Source organism: Spea bombifrons, chromosome 9 (genome assembly GCF_027358695.1).
Source record: "Spea bombifrons isolate aSpeBom1 chromosome 9, aSpeBom1.2.pri, whole genome shotgun sequence".
Taxonomy (NCBI): domain Eukaryota; kingdom Metazoa; phylum Chordata; class Amphibia; order Anura; family Pelobatidae; genus Spea; species Spea bombifrons.
Genome location: NC_071095.1, coordinates 32,588,414 through 32,606,651, shown reverse-complemented (window position 1 = coordinate 32,606,651; position 18,238 = coordinate 32,588,414). Strand labels below are relative to the sequence as shown.

Sequence of the window (18,238 nt, the reverse complement as noted above, 5' to 3'; positions counted from 1 at the left end):
AAATAAAATAAACCAATATCCCAGTTTGCCTACAACTCACAGATTATGGGGGAAAAGCAATATACCAGGACCATGTTTCTCATTTGTGCTATTACAAATACACTGCTCAAAATAATAAAGGGAACCCTAAGATTACACATCCTAGATCTGAATGAATAATCGTATGACATACTTCCTTCTTTATGTAGTTGAATGTTCTGACAACACAATCACACAAAAATTCTAAATGGAAATCAAATTTATCAACCCATGGAGGTCTGGATATGGAGTCACACTCAAAATCAAAATGGAAAACCACACTACAGGCTGATCCAACTTTGATGTAATGTCCTTAAAACAAGTCACAATGAGGCTCAGTAGTGTGTGTGGCTTCCACGTGCCCGTATGACCTCCCTACAACGCCTGGGCATGCTCCTGATGAGGTTGCGGATGGTCTCCTGAGGGATGTCCTCCCAGACCTGGACTAAAGCATCCACCAACTCCTGGACAGTCTGTGGTGCAACGTGGCGTTGGTGGATGGAGTGAAACATGATGTCCCAGATGTGCTCAATCGGATTCAGGTCTGGGGAACTGGCGGGCCAGTCCATAGCATCAATGCCTTCCTCTTGTAGGAACTGCTGACACACTCCAGCCACATGAGGTCTAGCATTGTCTTGCATTAGGAGGAACCCAGGGCCAACCGCACCAGCGTATGGTCTCACAAGGGGTCTGAGGATCTCATCTCTGTACCTAATGGCAGTCAGGCTACCTCTGGCAAGCACATGGAGGGCTGTGCGGCCCCCCAAAGAAATGCCACCCCACACCATTACTGACCCACCGCCAAACCGGTCATGCTGGAGGATGTTGCAGGCAGCAGAACGTTCTCCACGGCATCTCCAGACTCAGTCACGTCTGTCACATGTGCTCAGTGTGAACCTGCTTTCATCTGTGAAGAGCACAGGGCGCTAGTGGCGAATATGCCAATCATGGCGTTCTCTGGCAAACGCCAAACGTCCTGCACGGTGTTGGGCTGTAAGCACAACCCCCACCTGTGGACGTCGGGCCCTCATACCACCCTCATGGAGTCTGTTTCTGACCGTTTGAGTGGACACATGCGCATTTGTGGCCTGCTGGAGGTCATTTAGCAGGGCTCTGGCAGTGCTCCTCCTGCTCCTCCTTGCACAAAGGCGGAGGTAGCGGTCCTGCTGCTGGGTTGTTGCCCTCCTACGGCCTCCGCCACATCTCCTGATGTACTGGCCTGTCTCCTGGTAGCGCCTCCATGCTCTGGACACTACGCTGACAGACACAGCAAACCTTCTTGCCACAGCTCGCATTGATGTGCCATCCTGGATGGGCTGCGCTACCTGAGCTACTTGTGTGGGTTGTAGACACCATCTCATGCTACCACTAGAGTGAAAGCACCGCCAGCATTCAAAGGTGACCAAAACATCAGCCAGGAAGCACAGGAACTGAGAAGTGGTCTGTGGTCACCACCTGCAGAACCACTCCTTTATTGGGGGTGTCTTGCTAATTGCCTATAATTTCCACCTGTTGTCTGTTGCATTTGCACAGCAGCATGTGAAATTGATTGTCCATCAGTGTTGCTTCCTGAGTGGACAGTGTGATTTCACAGATGTGTGATTGACTTCGAGTTACATTGTGTTGTTTAAGTGTTCCCTTTATTATTTTGAGCAGTGTATATCCCCACAATGCATTATTAATGGTTTGTCGTAGACTAAACATGTAAATCTAATAGTTGCATAACCATTCATGATTTTCATATTGTGTCCTACATGTATTACAGCTAAGAAGACAAGTGTAAATTTAGCTGAAGTGCTCAAATTGTCAAAGGCAGCTGAGGTTCAGTGGTGGTTAACACTTAATGAAGCTGAGAATGAAGTGGAGAGAAATGAATTCTATTATGAGCAGGTGAGATGATATAATATGCTCTTAATTATTTTGTAGGGATGCACCGAAATGAAAATTCTGGACCGAAACCAAAAATTCAACATTCACTTGGCCGAAGCCAAAAATGACCCCCCCACCTTTTGAAAAAATAGATAAAATAAAAAATAAATAACCACCCTTTTATTAAAAATAAGTAACACCAAAATTGGACAAAAAAGTCGATAATATTGATTATAAACAGCAATCACACTCCTATCATGCCTAGACATACCCAGATTCCAGCATGTACTGGTTGACTTAGCATGACAGGAGTGTGATTGCTAACCGCAATCATAAATATATATTGTTGTTGAATTTTTCTGTTTAATTTTGGTGTGTTACTTACTTTTAATAAAAGTGTGATTAACACACCAAAATTGGACAAAAAAATCAATAACAATATTAAATATATTTATATAAATATATCCAATCATGCCCAGGCAGCCAGTACATGCTGGAACCTGGACATGATAGGAGTGTGATTACAGCCTCCCTATGCCATGCTACCCCCCCCCCACTTACACATCCATGCTATCACACACACAAAACATTAATTCACTCATTCATATACTCATATTCATTCCCTTAATCACGCATACTTGCTCATAAATTAAGGGCACTTTTCCATGGGTTATTGTTGCATTAATATGGCTTTCAAATTATTAGTAGTTTATATGTGCATTTGGTGTCTGATTTATATGACACCTAAGTGCCTAACTGTTCTGTATTTGCACTGGTCTTACTCTGTACTTTTGTTGATCTGTGTGCAGGCTCCAAGTGCATCATTATGCTCTGCCATCCTCAACTTGCATTCTAAATGTGATGAATGTGGGTACCAGTTGATAGAGCGCTGTTGCATGTTATCCAAGGCTCTGACTAACCCAGAGATGGACAGTAGGCTTCTTCTGGACATCATGAAAAGTTTATTGTTTAGTGCCAAGATGATATTTGTGAAAGCAGCAAGGAGTCATGACCTTGCACTCTGTGACAGGCAAGTATTGATGAATATAGTGACCAGTTTGTTAACTGCCACTTTTAATTTTGTTGGCTGAGCAAAAATATAAAAAATGTGATAAGTACCACTGTTTAAATAGGGCCACTATCAGACCCCTTATTTAATTTGAAACTTTCACTTAATGAGGAGCTTTCCCCTACATAAATTCTATTATCATATTACTTATTAGAGCATATACAGTACTGTACAAAAGTTTTAGAAAGGTTTGAAAAAATGCTGTAACTCTTATAATTCTTATGTTTAAAAATGGACATGTTAATAGTTATAATAATATTTTTATTATTTAACAAAATGAGTAAAAAAAAAAAACCAAACCTCTAAATTAAATCAATATTTGGAGTGACATCCTTTGCCTTCAAAACAACAGCAAGGTGCACTTGCACATGTTTTTTAAGGAACTCAACAGGTTGTTCCAAACATTTTGGAGAACAAACCACAGTTCTTTTGTGGATTCAGGTTGCCTCAGTTGCCCCTCTCTCTTTATGTAATGCCAGACAAACCAATGATGTTGAGATCAGGGGACCACACTATCACTTCCAGGACTCCATGTTTTTTTGTTTTTTTTGTTTGTTTTTACGCTGAAGAGAGTTCTTAATGCCTTTCGCTGTATGTTTGAGGACATTGTCATGCTTCAGAATAAATTAGGTGCCAGTCAGATGGCTCCCTAATGGTATTGCATGATGGATAAGTTATCTGCCTGTTCTCAGACCTTTAATTCTGACCAAATCCCCAACTCCATTTTCAGAAATGCAGCTTCAAACTTGCAAGGAACCCCCCCCCCATGGTTCACTGTTGCCTGCAAATACTCATTCTTGTACCCCTCTCTAGCCTTTCAGCAAACAAACTACCTTCTGCTACAGCCACATATTTCAAACTTTGACACATCAGTCCATTTTTCTTCAGTTCCTGTGTTTTCGTCAAGAGTTGCTTGGCCTTGTTTCCACATGGAAGGTATGGCTTTTTGGCCTTAAGTCTTCCACAAAGACGTACCAGGGTTCCACTTTTTTCTGCCAAGGCTGAGTTGATGGGGCTGCTGGACATCATCCGGTAGAGAAGGGAAATAAGCATGATGTCTTGCATCTGCTGCACTATCCTTGGCCGACCACTGCGTCTACGGTCCTTAACGTTGCCCGTTTTGTTGTGCTACAGAACATTTGGAAACCCCTGTCTGCCATAAAATTCCTGCCTGGGAGAGACCTTGTTGATGAAGTGTAACTACCTTGTATCTTGTTTCTGCCTTGTCATGGTAATTAACTATTTACATTAAACTGCAACCACATCTTGTTTGGTTGTTTGAGTTTGGCTGTCTCATCCCGTTTTAGTTTTTCTACACAGCTGTTTCTGTTTCAATTAATGATAGTGTTTCAACCTACATATTAATGCTTTAACGAACAATAATGTGCCTGGCACATCATGCAAAAACATACACATTAGGGACCAATGACAGGCCAGGCCAGGTCGAATGAGCTTTCAGAGATCCGAGATTGTTTTCTCTGCTCATCCGGCTTTGTTGTAATGCCTTGATGTCGAGGCATTCAGCAACACCAATTTTTTTAAAAAAAAAATCACCATGTGATTGCTCTTCAGAGCGATCACTAGGGCCATAGTGAATGCCTCTCACAAGATGGACGCACCTTTTTGCTCACCAGAAATAAAGTAAAAAGGTTGAAAGAGAGAACTGCGATCAACAATGCAGGACAATCAACCATTGCCTCCTAAGCTAAAACGGTGTTGCTAAAATACCTTGATAGTGAGGCATTCTACAACACCTAAAACCCACCCCACAACGCATAGGTATCACTCCAGAGAGCGACCACAAGCTACGTATTGAGAGATTTTGCCACTAAAAGATAAACACATTCTTAAGAGGGTCTCCCTAGAACCTCCTGAGAACTGAGCTCCCCTTGCAGGTTGAATACAGGTACTGCATTCAGCCAGGCAAGTAATCACAAAGTTTCCAAAAAAATAATAAAACATTTGTTTTTATAAGTCCTAAAATTAGCGCTGTATCAGTGAAGTATTAGCATTTGAAATATGTATGGTTTATTAAAGTAGCTGGGTTCATAGATGTCTCAAATAGGACATGGGCGGAGACTGACCAGATGTCCAAATGTTTAAAAAAAAAATTGCACCATTTTAGCTCCCAAACAAACCTATGCATAGGTGGTATCACTGTACTGAGGAGATGTTGCTGAACACATGTTGGGGTATTGCTTGGGAGTGACATATACAGGAGCTGTAAATTCATACCTGAAATACAATGTGTGTTTAAAAAAAAAAAATAAAAAAAACACATAATGACTACACACGTTTTGACAAGGGCTGGTAGTAGAATTAGTGCATGGAAAGTGTTAAAATACCACAATCTAAAATAGCCGGGGGTATTTTTGTTTTAAAAAATGTATGGTTGGATGGTGTAAATTGAATCGGTCGACTTCAAAGATCTCCCGAATCGGAAATCCATATTTCCAAATAACCTGACCAACCCATGCAGTGGTAGTATCACTGTATGTTGCTGAACACATATTGGTGTGGTGTTTGGAAGTGACATATAACAGGAGCTGTAAACACACAAAACAATACTGCCACAAACTTTACAGAGTTTAATTACTAGCATTTGAAATACCTTGGAGTGTCTCTAGTTTTTTAAAAATATATGGTTTTATAGGGTAAATAGAATGACAGAGCAAATTAATGATTATGCACAACCCGAACACTGGGAGTTCATTTCACTAATCAAATGATGCGCCTAACACAAAACGTGAAGTTGAATGAGATCCATGGCTGCACATGCTCAGCTATACGCTACATGAGCATAAAAATACAGCGTGCAGCCGAGCATATGCAGCCATGGGCCACATTAAACTAGGTTCACATGCATGTATTAAGCACATCATTTGATTGCTGCATTCACATGCATGAGGACGATGCTGGCCCATCATCGCAAGTTTGACCCGACTCAAGAACGTTTAATATTTGCAATTCGTCTGCAAGCCTGTTATTAGGTGGAGAGTAAAATGTAAGATTTGAGACAAGTTTAATTTTTTTTGTGACATCTGATGAAACATTTTTTTTCCTTTTTGACAGCTACAGCAGCAAAGTTGATTTGCTGAAGATTTTAGTTGCTGCTTCATACCAAGACATACCCTCTCTAGATGAGATAATACGACCAGCAGCTGTAATTAGATTAAGGAATCGTCTCTTAGAAGCGGAGTACTACAATTTAGCAATTGAGGTATGTGTTACAAATACAAATACATTGACCTGCATGGCTGAAAGTTAACTTGAATGTTGAATCAATTGCAGTGTCCCTACAATCCATACATGTTCTGACATGGGCATAAGTGTGAAAAATTTTTTTTATATACAGTGCCCTCCACCAATATTGGCACCCTTGGTAAATATGAGCAAAGAAAGCTGTGAAAAACTGTCTTTATTGTGTAACCTTTTGATCGTTTCAAAATACACAAAATACTCTTATGCTCCTATTGCAAACACAACACAGGTTAATCCCCCCTCCTCAAAAACAAAAATTGTTAAATGCATGTGTGGCACAATTATTGGCACCCTTTTAGTCAATACTGTGTCTTCTCCTGTAATGCCCGTAATGAAACTGGAGAATGTATGGCAAGGGATCTGAGACCATTCCTCCATACAGAATCTCTGCAGAGCCTTCAAATTTTGAGGTCGACGCTAGTACGCCAACGTCTGCAATCCTCCAGCAGTGATCATTGGAGATTTTTGGCCACTCCAACCACCCTGTTCATGGGTTGAGGCAATATAGACACACGTCCTCTTTCAGGTTGATTCATAACATTTGCAGTTGACTGAAACGTCCTAATTACTGCCCAGATGGCGGAAATGGGCATTTCCAGTGGTTTTGTTATTTTCTTATACCCACTTTCCATTTTGTGAAGCTCAACAACATTTTGTCGCACGTGACAGCTATATTCCTTGGTCTTACCCATTGTGATGAACAACTAAGGGTTACCTAAAATTTAAACCCACGTGAAGCAGGAAGTCATAGTTGGTCAATATCCTGTTCCTAGTCATCCAAGTGTACTAAAAATGTAAAATATCAGTGGGAATATATACAAATATATCTTTCTTATATGAATTCATGGGGGGGGTGCCACACATTTTTAATTTATTTTGGGGGGATAAACCTGTGTTGTGTTTGCAATTGTTTTTATATCCATGAGAGCAGAGTATTTTTTTGAAGAAAAGATCAAAGGGTATATGTGTATATGCCTATATTCGGGGTCTATCGCTCGACGCCCGGGCGCTGTCCCGGGCGCTGGGCAGGCAGCGGGGTTAGGATACAGATCCCCCGCAGCGGTGCAGGGGACCTGCATCCTACTCCCCGATACGCTCAGACAGCCTCCCCTGCCAGTACTTCCCACGGGGGGGGGGGGTGCCGGCACGGGAGGTTGTCTTACCTCTGCCCCCCCCCGGACTTACCGGAGCAGACTCCCGGGTGTCTTGCGGGGCCGGCGGGGGACATCTATGCAATACGCGTATACAACTTCCGGTGCCGGCACATCCAGTGCCGGCACCGGAAGTTGTATTGCGTAGCTGTCCCCCGCCGGCCCCGCAAGACACTCGGGAGTCTGCTCCGGTAAGTCAGGGTGGGGGGGCGGAGGACAGTGGCAGCATATCTCGGGGGGGGGCGGAGGACAGTGGTAGCATATCTCGGGGGGGGGGACAGTGGTAGCATATCTCGGGGAGGGAGGACAGTGGTAGCATATCTCGGGGAGGGAGGACAGTGGCAGCATATCTCGGGGAGGGAGGACAGTGGCAGCATATCGGGGGGGGGGGACAGAGTGGCAGCATGTTTTATTTGGTGCTTTTTTTAAAGAAAAAAACTTTTTCTTTAAAAAAGCACCAAACTTTTAGGGTGCGGCCTATATACGGGGGCGGCCTATATCCGAGCCAATACGGTATATATATATAAATACTCCTTGGTTTTGTCTTGGATTCAGTATAGCCATTTGCCTATCCCATCCATGTATAAATTCTCCCAGAGTATTAACCTCTACCACTTCTATTGGGAGTCTGTTCCACTTATCTACCACCCTCTCAGTAAAACTAAACCTCAGTAAAATTTAAATGTTTCTATCACTGTCTCTCTCTTTTATTCTCTAAGCTTTACAAATTGAGATGCCTTAGTCTTTGCTAATTACTCTAAAATTTAGTAACACACACAGGACTCAAGGGACAACATCCCAAATCATATTAGGTCCCCAGTTCCAACTCTGAGTTATCTTTATAATATGGAATTTGCCCAGATTTTGATCGAAAGCAATTCAGCATGATTTGTATATAATATACTTGTTAGTAGAAAAAGCTCATAAAACAGATATACACGTGAAGCTGAAAATGAGGCTGTAGATTCATTTTCGTTCAGTTACTTCCCTCTTCCTGTCTAGGTGTCTACCAAAACAGGACTTGATCCTGCTGGAGTTTGGCATGCATGGGGCATGGCTTGCCTGAAATCCGATAATTTGGCTGGTGCGAGGGAAAAATTCAGCAGGTGTATGAAACCACCTTTGGATCCAAATCAAAAGAGTACGGGATCAAAGCTGTTGGAAGATGTAGTTCAGTATTTGGAGTCTGTAGCTAAACCAATTCTTCTGGTGGTAAGCATTCTTGTTGTTTTCCCTAAGGTACCAGGATTCCACAAATCTAACATTTTACCCCAGTGTTGAACCAGTTTTGTTTTTTAAAATGGTCATGTTTCTTCATTACCCATTACAAAAAAATGCCTTTTTTATTTGGTTTGTTTATGCAGTGCCATTATTGTTTAACCCTTGACTGCCCATGCCTGCTTGGGCAGGCAGGGTATAACATGCTTTTCAGGATACAGAGTTGGCACTTTCGCTCAGTGGATGAAATCACACGTGGTTCATTAGCTAAATCAAAATGCATGTATTAGAATCTGTAATACAAGAAGAATGGGGCAGAAGGGGAGCAGAGTTTATAGATCCTTCTTGCTCCATGTTGAGGTTATCACCCTGAGGAATCTCAATTTATGTGTAAGAGTTTTTTTGTTCTGCACAATAGAAACAACCTACCTTTCTATTAATGTCTTCTTTAACAATTAACCCTTACACAGATATGCCTTACCCTTTTGTGTCACAATTCTCTTCCAGTTACTACTATCATATTCCGTAGGGTTGTGCAGTGGGGACACTTTTCAAAGTTCATCACGCTAATTATTCTGAATGTTTCTTTTGCTTGTTAATGATATTCTATTTTTTGTGTGTGTTTAGAAAGATGATGATTATTTTGCTACACTGAAAGAACTTGAAGTCACCCTGAAAGCTCGTTGCATATGGTATGAAATGATGCCGGAAGGAAAGGTTCAAAATAATACCTATTATCAGGAGTGCTTGCACTACTTACATACCTATGGCACACACCTTGAGATCATACAGTTCTACATACGCCATGAGCTCATGCGTGAAGCTTTGCTGCATTTATTAAATAAGGTAATTAAGACATCAAGAACACATCTTCAAAATATTCTAAGTATCCTCCACAAATATTGGCACCTGGTAAATTGGAGCAAAGAAGGCTGTAAAAAAGTGTCTTTATTGTTTAACTGTCTGATCTTTTCTTCAGACTAATATATTCTGCTGTCATGGATATCAATCAATTAAAAACACAACACAGGTTTATCCACAAAAATAAAAATGGTTAAATATATGTGTGCCACAGTTATTGGCATGCCTACGAATTCATATTAGAAAAATACATTTGAAGTATACTCCCAATGTTATTTTACATTTTTAGTACATCGGGTGACTAGGAACAGGAAATTGTTTAACCATGACTTTTTGTTTCACAGGAGTATAAATTTTAGGTAACATATAGGCCAAATACCCTTGTCATTTATCACAATGGGTAAGACCAAGGAATATAGGCATATAAAAGGTTGTTGAGCTTCACAAAATGGGGAGCTGCTGTAGGAACATAGCAAGAGCATTGAAAGTGCCCATTTCCACCATCGGGGCAATAATCCAGTCGACTGTAAATGTTACAAATCAACCTGGAAGGGGACATGTGTCTATTGTTTCAACGCACTGTGAAGAGAATGGTTTGAGTAGCCAAAAAATCTACAAGGATCACAGCTAGAGAATTGCAGAAGTTATTTGCGTCTTTAGGGCGGAAAGTCTCAAACTTTATTCAACTTCACCTATGTCATAACAAATTGCTTGGAAGGGATTCTAGAAAAAAGTCTCTACTTTCATCCAAAAACAAATTCAAATGGGGTTGGGTTCTATGGTTAGATGAAATGAAAATTGAGCTTTTTGGCAATCTACACGAGAGGTTAATTTTGGGTTTGGGGCTGTTTTTCTGCCAGGCAACCTGGACATTTTGTTAGAATACATGGCATCATGGACCCTATCAAATATGAACAGCTATTAAATGAACACCTGACTGCCTTTGCCAAAAAGCTTAAAATTGGCTGTTTTTGGATCTTCCAGTAGGAAAGTGACCCAAAACATTCATCAAGACAAAACTGGTTTACTGACCACAAAATCAATGGCCTTCCACCAGCGCCAACCTTGAAAGTTAAAGGATCTGGAGAGATTCTGCTTGGAAGAATGGTCTCTGATCCCTTGCAATGTATTTTCCAACCTTGTCGTGCATTACAGAAGAAGACGCAGATCTGTTATCTTGGCAAAGGGAGGTAGTACAAATGATTGACTAAAGAGATGCCAATAATTGTGGCACAACAATGTTTTTAACAATATATTAATTTTGGATGAACCTTTGTTGTTTGCAATTATTTAATATCTATGAGAGCAGAATATATTTGTGAATGTTTTGAAGAAAAGAGCAAAAGGTTACACAATAGACACATTTTCACTGCCTTCTGTGCTCATATTTACCAAGGGTGCCAATATTTGTGGAGGGCACTGTATTTAAATGTAACAGAAATTAAACCCTTATAACTAATAATTTGGACATTACTGAACCAAACAGCAGCTATAGTCACACTCCCAGTACTCATGATGACCTAATTGACTCCGACAAGGTCTTAAGTCATGAATCTTGATAAAGACCTCATCGTGAGGTCGAAACGTTGTTGTCTTTCTCCTTCAATAAATCTGCCTGATGGAACCCTTGAGTGCCTGGAGCCTTTTTCTATTTTAAGTCATGAATCTGTCATTTGGGAAAGGAACAAAACTGTAATTTTCATTGAAACATGGTTACTTTTGAGTACAGAAAGTGAAACAAACAAGATTTGATTTCTGGTGATGTATTGAAATGCTTCTACCCCCCCCCCCTCCACTTCACCCAAGTTTACCCTTTTGGAAATTACATGACTGTCCTGTTAAACTGTAAGAGATAATTTTCTATAATCAATATTTCTTGCATAGGAGTGTCCTGGTGATATTTTCATTGAAGGGATTTTTGTACCAAGCTATGAAAGTGGCAAGTTACATACACTGGAAAACATGTTGGAATCAATAGATCCCAGTCTACACAGTTGGAGCTCCTACCTCATCGATGTGTGTAAATACCTCCAGCAGAAGAACTTTTATAATATACTTTATGAAATTCAGCAGTTTATGAAGGTACCATTAAAAATCTGAGATATGTTTTACTTATATAATAATGTGATGTCCACCTGTAGACATGATATATGTTGTGATATGAGTGACACATTTAATCTATGCACTAGGCTAGCCAGGTTGGTGGTGGTGGTGGTGGGGATACAATCTATACGTTTACAAGGGGTTGGAACTTATCTGTTTCCCCGATCCTCCCTTTATTTTTTTTTGTGCAGAAGCACCTCATGGTACCAGTCTGTATATTGTACCATTGTTTACTTGTATATGCGAAGCCAAGTTATTCAGTCATGTATTTTCTGTAGTCATCCATTTTACCATCTATCTTAAATACTCTTTCAGGACCATGTGCGTGCTGCCATGACCTGCATACGGTTTTTCTCTCACAAAGCTAAAAACTATGGAGACCTTGGTAATAATCAAAAATGGCTTATTAAGTCAAAGGATCATCTCAAAATTTACCTACAAGAACTGTCACGAAGCGGCAGGAAAAAATCTTTCGACACTTTTAGGAAAAAAATGTCCCCATCCGATATTTCCAGGTACTGTACTTAGGGGGGAGGGAACTCAGCTTAAGTTCAGAAATGTTATACCCATTCACATTTATGGTTGATTAAGACTGTTTAAATGTAATAAAATAACTTGGCTTGTTTAACATCTGCAGACAGTATGGTTCTGTGTACATAGAAATGAGGAATCACTCCTTTGTTTTTTCAGTGTTCTTAGTGTGCTAGATCATGCAGAAGGCGTGTTGTAGCTTAATCCAGGGCACTGTTTCCCCCCCATTAGGATGTATTAAATGGATCTTCATTTACAGGCATAAAGCTTTCTGCTTTAACTTACAAAATAGAATACGATTTCCCACTTTGCAGGTATATAACTACTCAAATTTCAAGACATTCAGAATAAACAAAAAGTGCATTTATTTTTTCAATAAGCATACTGCTTACAATAAAGGTTGTTATGAAAGTCCTTGTGTCCTTCCAAAGAACAGATTCAGAGGAACTGTGGAACATGTATCCTAAATATAAATTAAATATATCAACTGGGCTGTGGTAAGCAAGGAATTCTAAATGGAAACAATTAAGTATTACGATCAAATTAAGCAAACATAACAAAGATTAGTAATACCATTTCCTGCATGCATTCCTGCATATTTTATTCAACTCCTGTGTATAGACATTCAGTTACAGAAAAGAAGCCAAACCACATCATTTCCTCGTGGTCTGTCTTTCTAGTCTAGTGTGTTCACAGAAATCATGAAGCTATGAAGAAGGTACCCCTACTTATATATATTACAAAATCCAAAACAGTGATAAAGTGCGCTCGGTGAAATCTAATAAAAAAACAAAACACAGAACCTGAATACAACAGTGTATCCCAGGTATAGCAATTCTTGTGAAGATATATTCAAAATAAAACAGAAAACCAGAGAAATAGTGCAATACAATCCACTTGAAGCTACCCCTCCCCAATAATGGTTGCACTCACAAAGGAGAGAATAGTGTAGACTTCTCAAGGTATATATAACCAGGACCTCCAAGTATAAGGTAACCCTTCCAAAATAAATTCAATTTGGCCAGGATAATATATATATATATATAATATATATATATATACACTTGTGTGATGCTATTGTATTGACTTTGAATGCTGGAAAGGAAGCTTGGACATTTTTTCCTGCAGTTTCCATGGGGAGAGTGCAGGAAGCCCCAGCCGGTGTACAGATAAATGCTGAAACTACTTAGACTCTGCTTACACGGATGCCTTTAAAGAGACTTTAAAGGTTGAGACGTCACAACTCCTTTTTTTTAATCTACATACAGATAAACACTATATTTGTTTTAATATAGACACATCAACACAGTAGAGCTACAGATGGAGATCACAAAATTTCTGCAGAGATGCCAGAGTTTGGCAACTACCCAAGTTTCTAACAAGCCACCTCCAACACTTTTTGGTCGCAGCTCTATGATGATAGATGTAGCCTGTATGGTAAGTTTTTTTTATAATCTTCCTATTTCACTGTATATTACAAGATGATAAGTTTATTTTTATCATAAGCCTTTTCCCTAAATTAAAGGTTTAAATTGACACTAGGGCTGCAACTAATGATTACTTGGCCAATTATTTTTTTTATTAATCGGACAAACATTTAATAAAAACTGATTGAGAAAAATGCATTTCTTGCTTTTATTTCCTTTTATTTACCAACCTGCACATCTGCCCCCAGGCTTGCCACTCTACCCCTCAGATATGCCTTATACCCCCTCTATATGCCTCTCTGCCACTCAGATATGCCTTATACCCCCTCTATATGCCACTCTACCCGCCCTGGTATCTAGTGGGGGCAGACGCTCAACGTCTGCGCAATACGCATAGACAACCTCTGCTGCTGCACTTCCGCCGGGGCTTCTATGACTGAGTACCGAAAGGTCATGTCACGGCGGTGCTCTGTCGTATCAGCCCCGGCGGAACTGCGGAGAGGAGGATCCAGGTCCCCTGATCCTTGATCTTGGTGTTATACTCAGACCTCTATTTGAGGTCAAATATAAGACATGGGGTATTTTTCAGAGCGGTAAATCGATCATTCAACAGTTGTAATTGACACCTGGGCTTTTCTTTGTTAGACAAAATGAATATCCTATAAAAGCTAGGTGCACTCTGTCCTGAATTTCGCTTTTAAACAGGACTTGTAGGTGTCCTGTGCCAAAAAAAGGGTTCCCTATTATATCTGTGTATGTAAAAGGACTTATATCATACTAAGGAAGTATATTGCAGGGCTGCATTCAATCACTGGTAGAAGTGGTATGTGTGTTTTGTATAGCTCCTTAACTTAATTAAGTGCAATTGTCCTAGAATGATTGAGTTAGTTTGAGAAGCTTTTTTTGCAAAGATAGTTCCTAACTTAACATCGCATACTCATACGAGAAGATGCATTAGTAATATCCTGTTACATTAAGACATTATATTGTCTATTGTTGAGTATTGATACTGAAATGCACACAAGCGTATTTAACAACAGATGAAGACAATGCCTATTATTGGAATCAGTAGGTACCCCTCAGCCCCTGATGCTATAGTCCCCCACTTATTGCTTCCTTGCTGCCGTATCATTTATATATTTGCCTACACTGCACAGCAGGTATAACTGCAGAATAAGCAGTGTATGCGGGGGCCCACTTACACTCACACAGCCTGCAGTCGTAGTAAATGAGATATTCTCTGCAGGTAGGAACTACAAAACAAAACCTTAGGTCAAAGCAGCCAAAAACGTAACCTACGGATGGGTTTACGATATTGCACTCAACTAGCAAATGCAAAAAAAAACCTACAGTACCCTATTCAGTTAGAGAGAAAAAGCAATCCATTTGTGTGCACACAAATATTTGTCTCACAACTCGCTGGCCGTTGAAGAAGACATTTGTATCACACAAATCACACGCCTTACCATTGAAAGACTTAAGAAAAAAAGGTTTCAAATTTGTTTGCTCCTGCCATACCAAATAGCATTTTAATGTATTTTTAAATGTTTTTTTTTTTAGGTCATTGTAGCAGGTAAAAATGTTGAAGAAGGCTTTGGAATAGCATTTAGAGTAATTCAGGTAAATAACTATTTGTATTCTTGTAAACTTACCGGGTCGTTGTACAAATCATGAGCTTGGTTCCATCTGAGCCTCTCGCTGGCTCCTGGTCGATACCAGCATATCGGCCACTGAAGTTGATATAGATACCCCCAAGAACATTAGTCGAGGCTGAATGCTTGAGGGTCAAACAGGAATTACCAACTTCATTAGGGGACATGCACAGGTATTTATACCCCCCCCCCGATAAATAGGGCACAAACAGTCCCAGGAGAAAATTACATCAACAAATAAACAAAGGTCTCTCAGGACAAGGTTTACAAACTCCAGGAGAAACTGATTGATCTCTCGCACCAGAGATTATCTCAGTAACCTAATGACAGTAAATACCAATAGCTGATGCCAGGAGACCTGTAAAATAAAACAAATTTTATTTATTTGAACCAGGTGCAAATAATCTGAATAAACCATCTTTTCAAAACAAGGATACCTCAAATTTACCTATAGACCTGCAGACATGGCTAGATCCACAGTCCTCAGAGTCTTTAGTACCCTCTCTAGCCACGTCCCCCAAAACAGAACCCCTTCCAAGGCCAGGGCCCGTAGTCTGTAGGGAGGAGGCTGGCCTTTAGTCCTCTCCTTGTGTCCAGGCCTGAGTTACAGATATATTTTTTTAATATTTTCAATATACACCCACATACTCTTATCTTCAGTATCCATTCTTCCTCCCTTAGTCCTTGAGATTCTGTAACTATTGGATGTAACATTTTGCCTTTTGCTATATGTGTTTTATCTGCTTACTCCTTAACAGCCGTATGCCTTTTCTTTTGTACATTTGCATTTTCAATTATTTAGGATTTCCAACTGGATGCTGCAAAGGTTTACAGCAAAGTATGTAATCAGCTGGTACAGAGAGAGCATTATTCCGAGATCCTGCAGCTTGTTAAATGTGTGAGCGAATCTGGTGTTGCTACAGAGAATGACTGTGATCAGATTTTGCTGCAGTGCATAGAAGGAATGGTGGACATGCCCTCAGATGTAAGAATTTTGTGTGTATATGTATAATACAATCTATATACACAGATGAATTTATATCTAACACTTCCCTACCTCATTCTGTCAGACTGTCCTCTACTTACTCTAAATTTAAAATCTCTCTAAAACCCGACTTGTTCAGATGATTATAGATCTGTCCTCCTAATAACAACTGCCCGAATTCTCTTTGAGATCTCAATGCCCCTGACTTTTTCACATTGCATTCCCTACGATAAAATCATCCTTGCCTAAGCAGTTTTTTACATTCAGTTTCATTCCCCTTCATTCTTCCGTTGTATGTCTTAATGTGTTAATGATATTCTCAAACTTATATACTGTCAATATTAATGTTCTTGTTAATTTTTTAATCTCCCTGTTTTAATAGTGCTACAGAGCCTGATGGTGCACTATAAATACACTATGTGGGTAAAAGTATTGGGACACCTGACCATTAAACCAATAGGGATTTTTATATCATCGCATTTTAAAGATACTTATATGTAGTTGGTCCCCCCTTTGCAGCTATAACAGCTTCCACTTTTCTGGGAAGGCTTTCCACAAGATATTGGAGTGTCTCTGTAGAAATGTTTGATTTGAGGTCAGGGCTCTGTATGGGTCAGTCAAGTCCTTCCACACCAAGCGTATCCAGCCAGGTCTTTATGAACCTTGCTTTAAAGCGTTAAGAATTCCCTTCACTGCAAGTAAGGGGCCTTACACTGAAAAACAGCACCATGCCATTATCCCTCTTCCACCAAACTTTACTGTTGTTACAATGCAGTCAGGCACGTAACATTCCCCTGGCTATTCTCCGCCAAACAGAGAAGCGTCACTTGTCACTGGTGATGTGAGGCTTCCATGTGACTGTTCGGCCATGAAAACCCATTGAATGAAACTCCTGCTGCACCGTTTTTGTGCTGATGGTAATGCCAGCAGAAGTTTGGGACCCTTCAGCTATGGAATCAGCAGAGCATTGGTGACTTTTTTGCATCGTGCGCCTCAGCACTTGGTGACCCCCGCTCTGTGACTACGTGGAATATCTAGTAGGGGTGAAATTTCAGGAACTGGCTTATTGTAAAGGTGGCATCCTATTAAAATTCCACGCTTAAATTTACTGAGCTCTTCAGAACGACCCATTTTTCACAAATGTTTGTAAATGCAGACTTCATGGCTTGATTTTATACACCTGTAGTAATGAGGCTGATTAAAACACCTGAATTTGGAGATATTAACAGACCCAATCTGTTGTACATAAAATAAAAAGCAAAATTTCACAGGCATAAAACTCAATCCTGTGTAAAGTAGCGCTTCTCTAAAATCTTAATGTTTTATTGTTTTTATAAAAAGTTAGTGACTTGTTTTGCTTGTATTATAGGAACGGGAAAAGCTGATTCAAGGAATGAGAAGTGATGAAAATAAGGTACATTTTTAAACAGCTGGTACTTAAAGGAAAAGTTATGTCGTTTTTTAAAATAATTGCACCTGCAGACTGCACTCTACAGACTAATCTATTAACATAAACGAACCAAAAATGTATGGGGTGCAGGTACACATAGAGGGAAGAAAAAATAATACAATATAGTGTAGATTGTATGTTCAATATTAATGAAAGGTGATGTGTTGCACTCACAAGTAACAGAGGTGATTCTGACCCATCAGTATGGAGTACGATAAATTCTTTAATATTCTTCGTAAAAAGTCTAAAAAACAAACTAAAATAGTGCAATATCTTCAAGTAAAATGCAAGTTTGCCGGTAGAAATGCACTCACAATTTTTTCATGCATGAGAGTGTGCATATGCAGGCACTGTCACCAAAAAAAAAGTGCATATATATATATATATATATATATATATATAAAATTTGTTTTTTACGAGCAGGTCCTACAATTCATGCTCTATCTTCACAAAAATTACTGCATGGAAAGAGTTAAAATATTGGCATTATAAATGCCCATAGGGTGCCTATGATTTGATGGGGTAAATTGAATTGGCCGGCTTCAAAGATACCTGAAATAGCATATGGGGCAGAATGACCAGATTTGGGGAAAAAATGGCTTTGAAATAGAAAAACGCTACTGGTACTTATTGCCCCATAACA

At 39.9% G+C, this 18,238-nt stretch overlaps 1 protein-coding gene across 1 annotated transcript in view; it reads left to right on the top strand.

Moving 5' to 3' along the window:
* ZFYVE26 (zinc finger FYVE-type containing 26) overlaps positions 1-18,238 on the top strand; it is a 90,169-nt gene that overhangs the window by 70,723 nt on the left and 1,208 nt on the right. Inside the window, exons 28-38 of the mRNA XM_053474880.1 lie at positions 1,784-1,908; positions 2,697-2,917; positions 6,029-6,176; positions 8,371-8,580; positions 9,214-9,432; positions 11,332-11,529; positions 11,866-12,065; positions 13,377-13,518; positions 15,069-15,128; positions 15,963-16,145; positions 17,515-17,559. Coding sequence (XP_053330855.1) covers positions 1,784-1,908; positions 2,697-2,917; positions 6,029-6,176; positions 8,371-8,580; positions 9,214-9,432; positions 11,332-11,529; positions 11,866-12,065; positions 13,377-13,518; positions 15,069-15,128; positions 15,963-16,145; positions 17,515-17,559 — 1,751 coding nt within the window. The remainder of the gene's footprint in view (positions 1-1,783; positions 1,909-2,696; positions 2,918-6,028; positions 6,177-8,370; positions 8,581-9,213; positions 9,433-11,331; positions 11,530-11,865; positions 12,066-13,376; positions 13,519-15,068; positions 15,129-15,962; positions 16,146-17,514; positions 17,560-18,238) is intronic.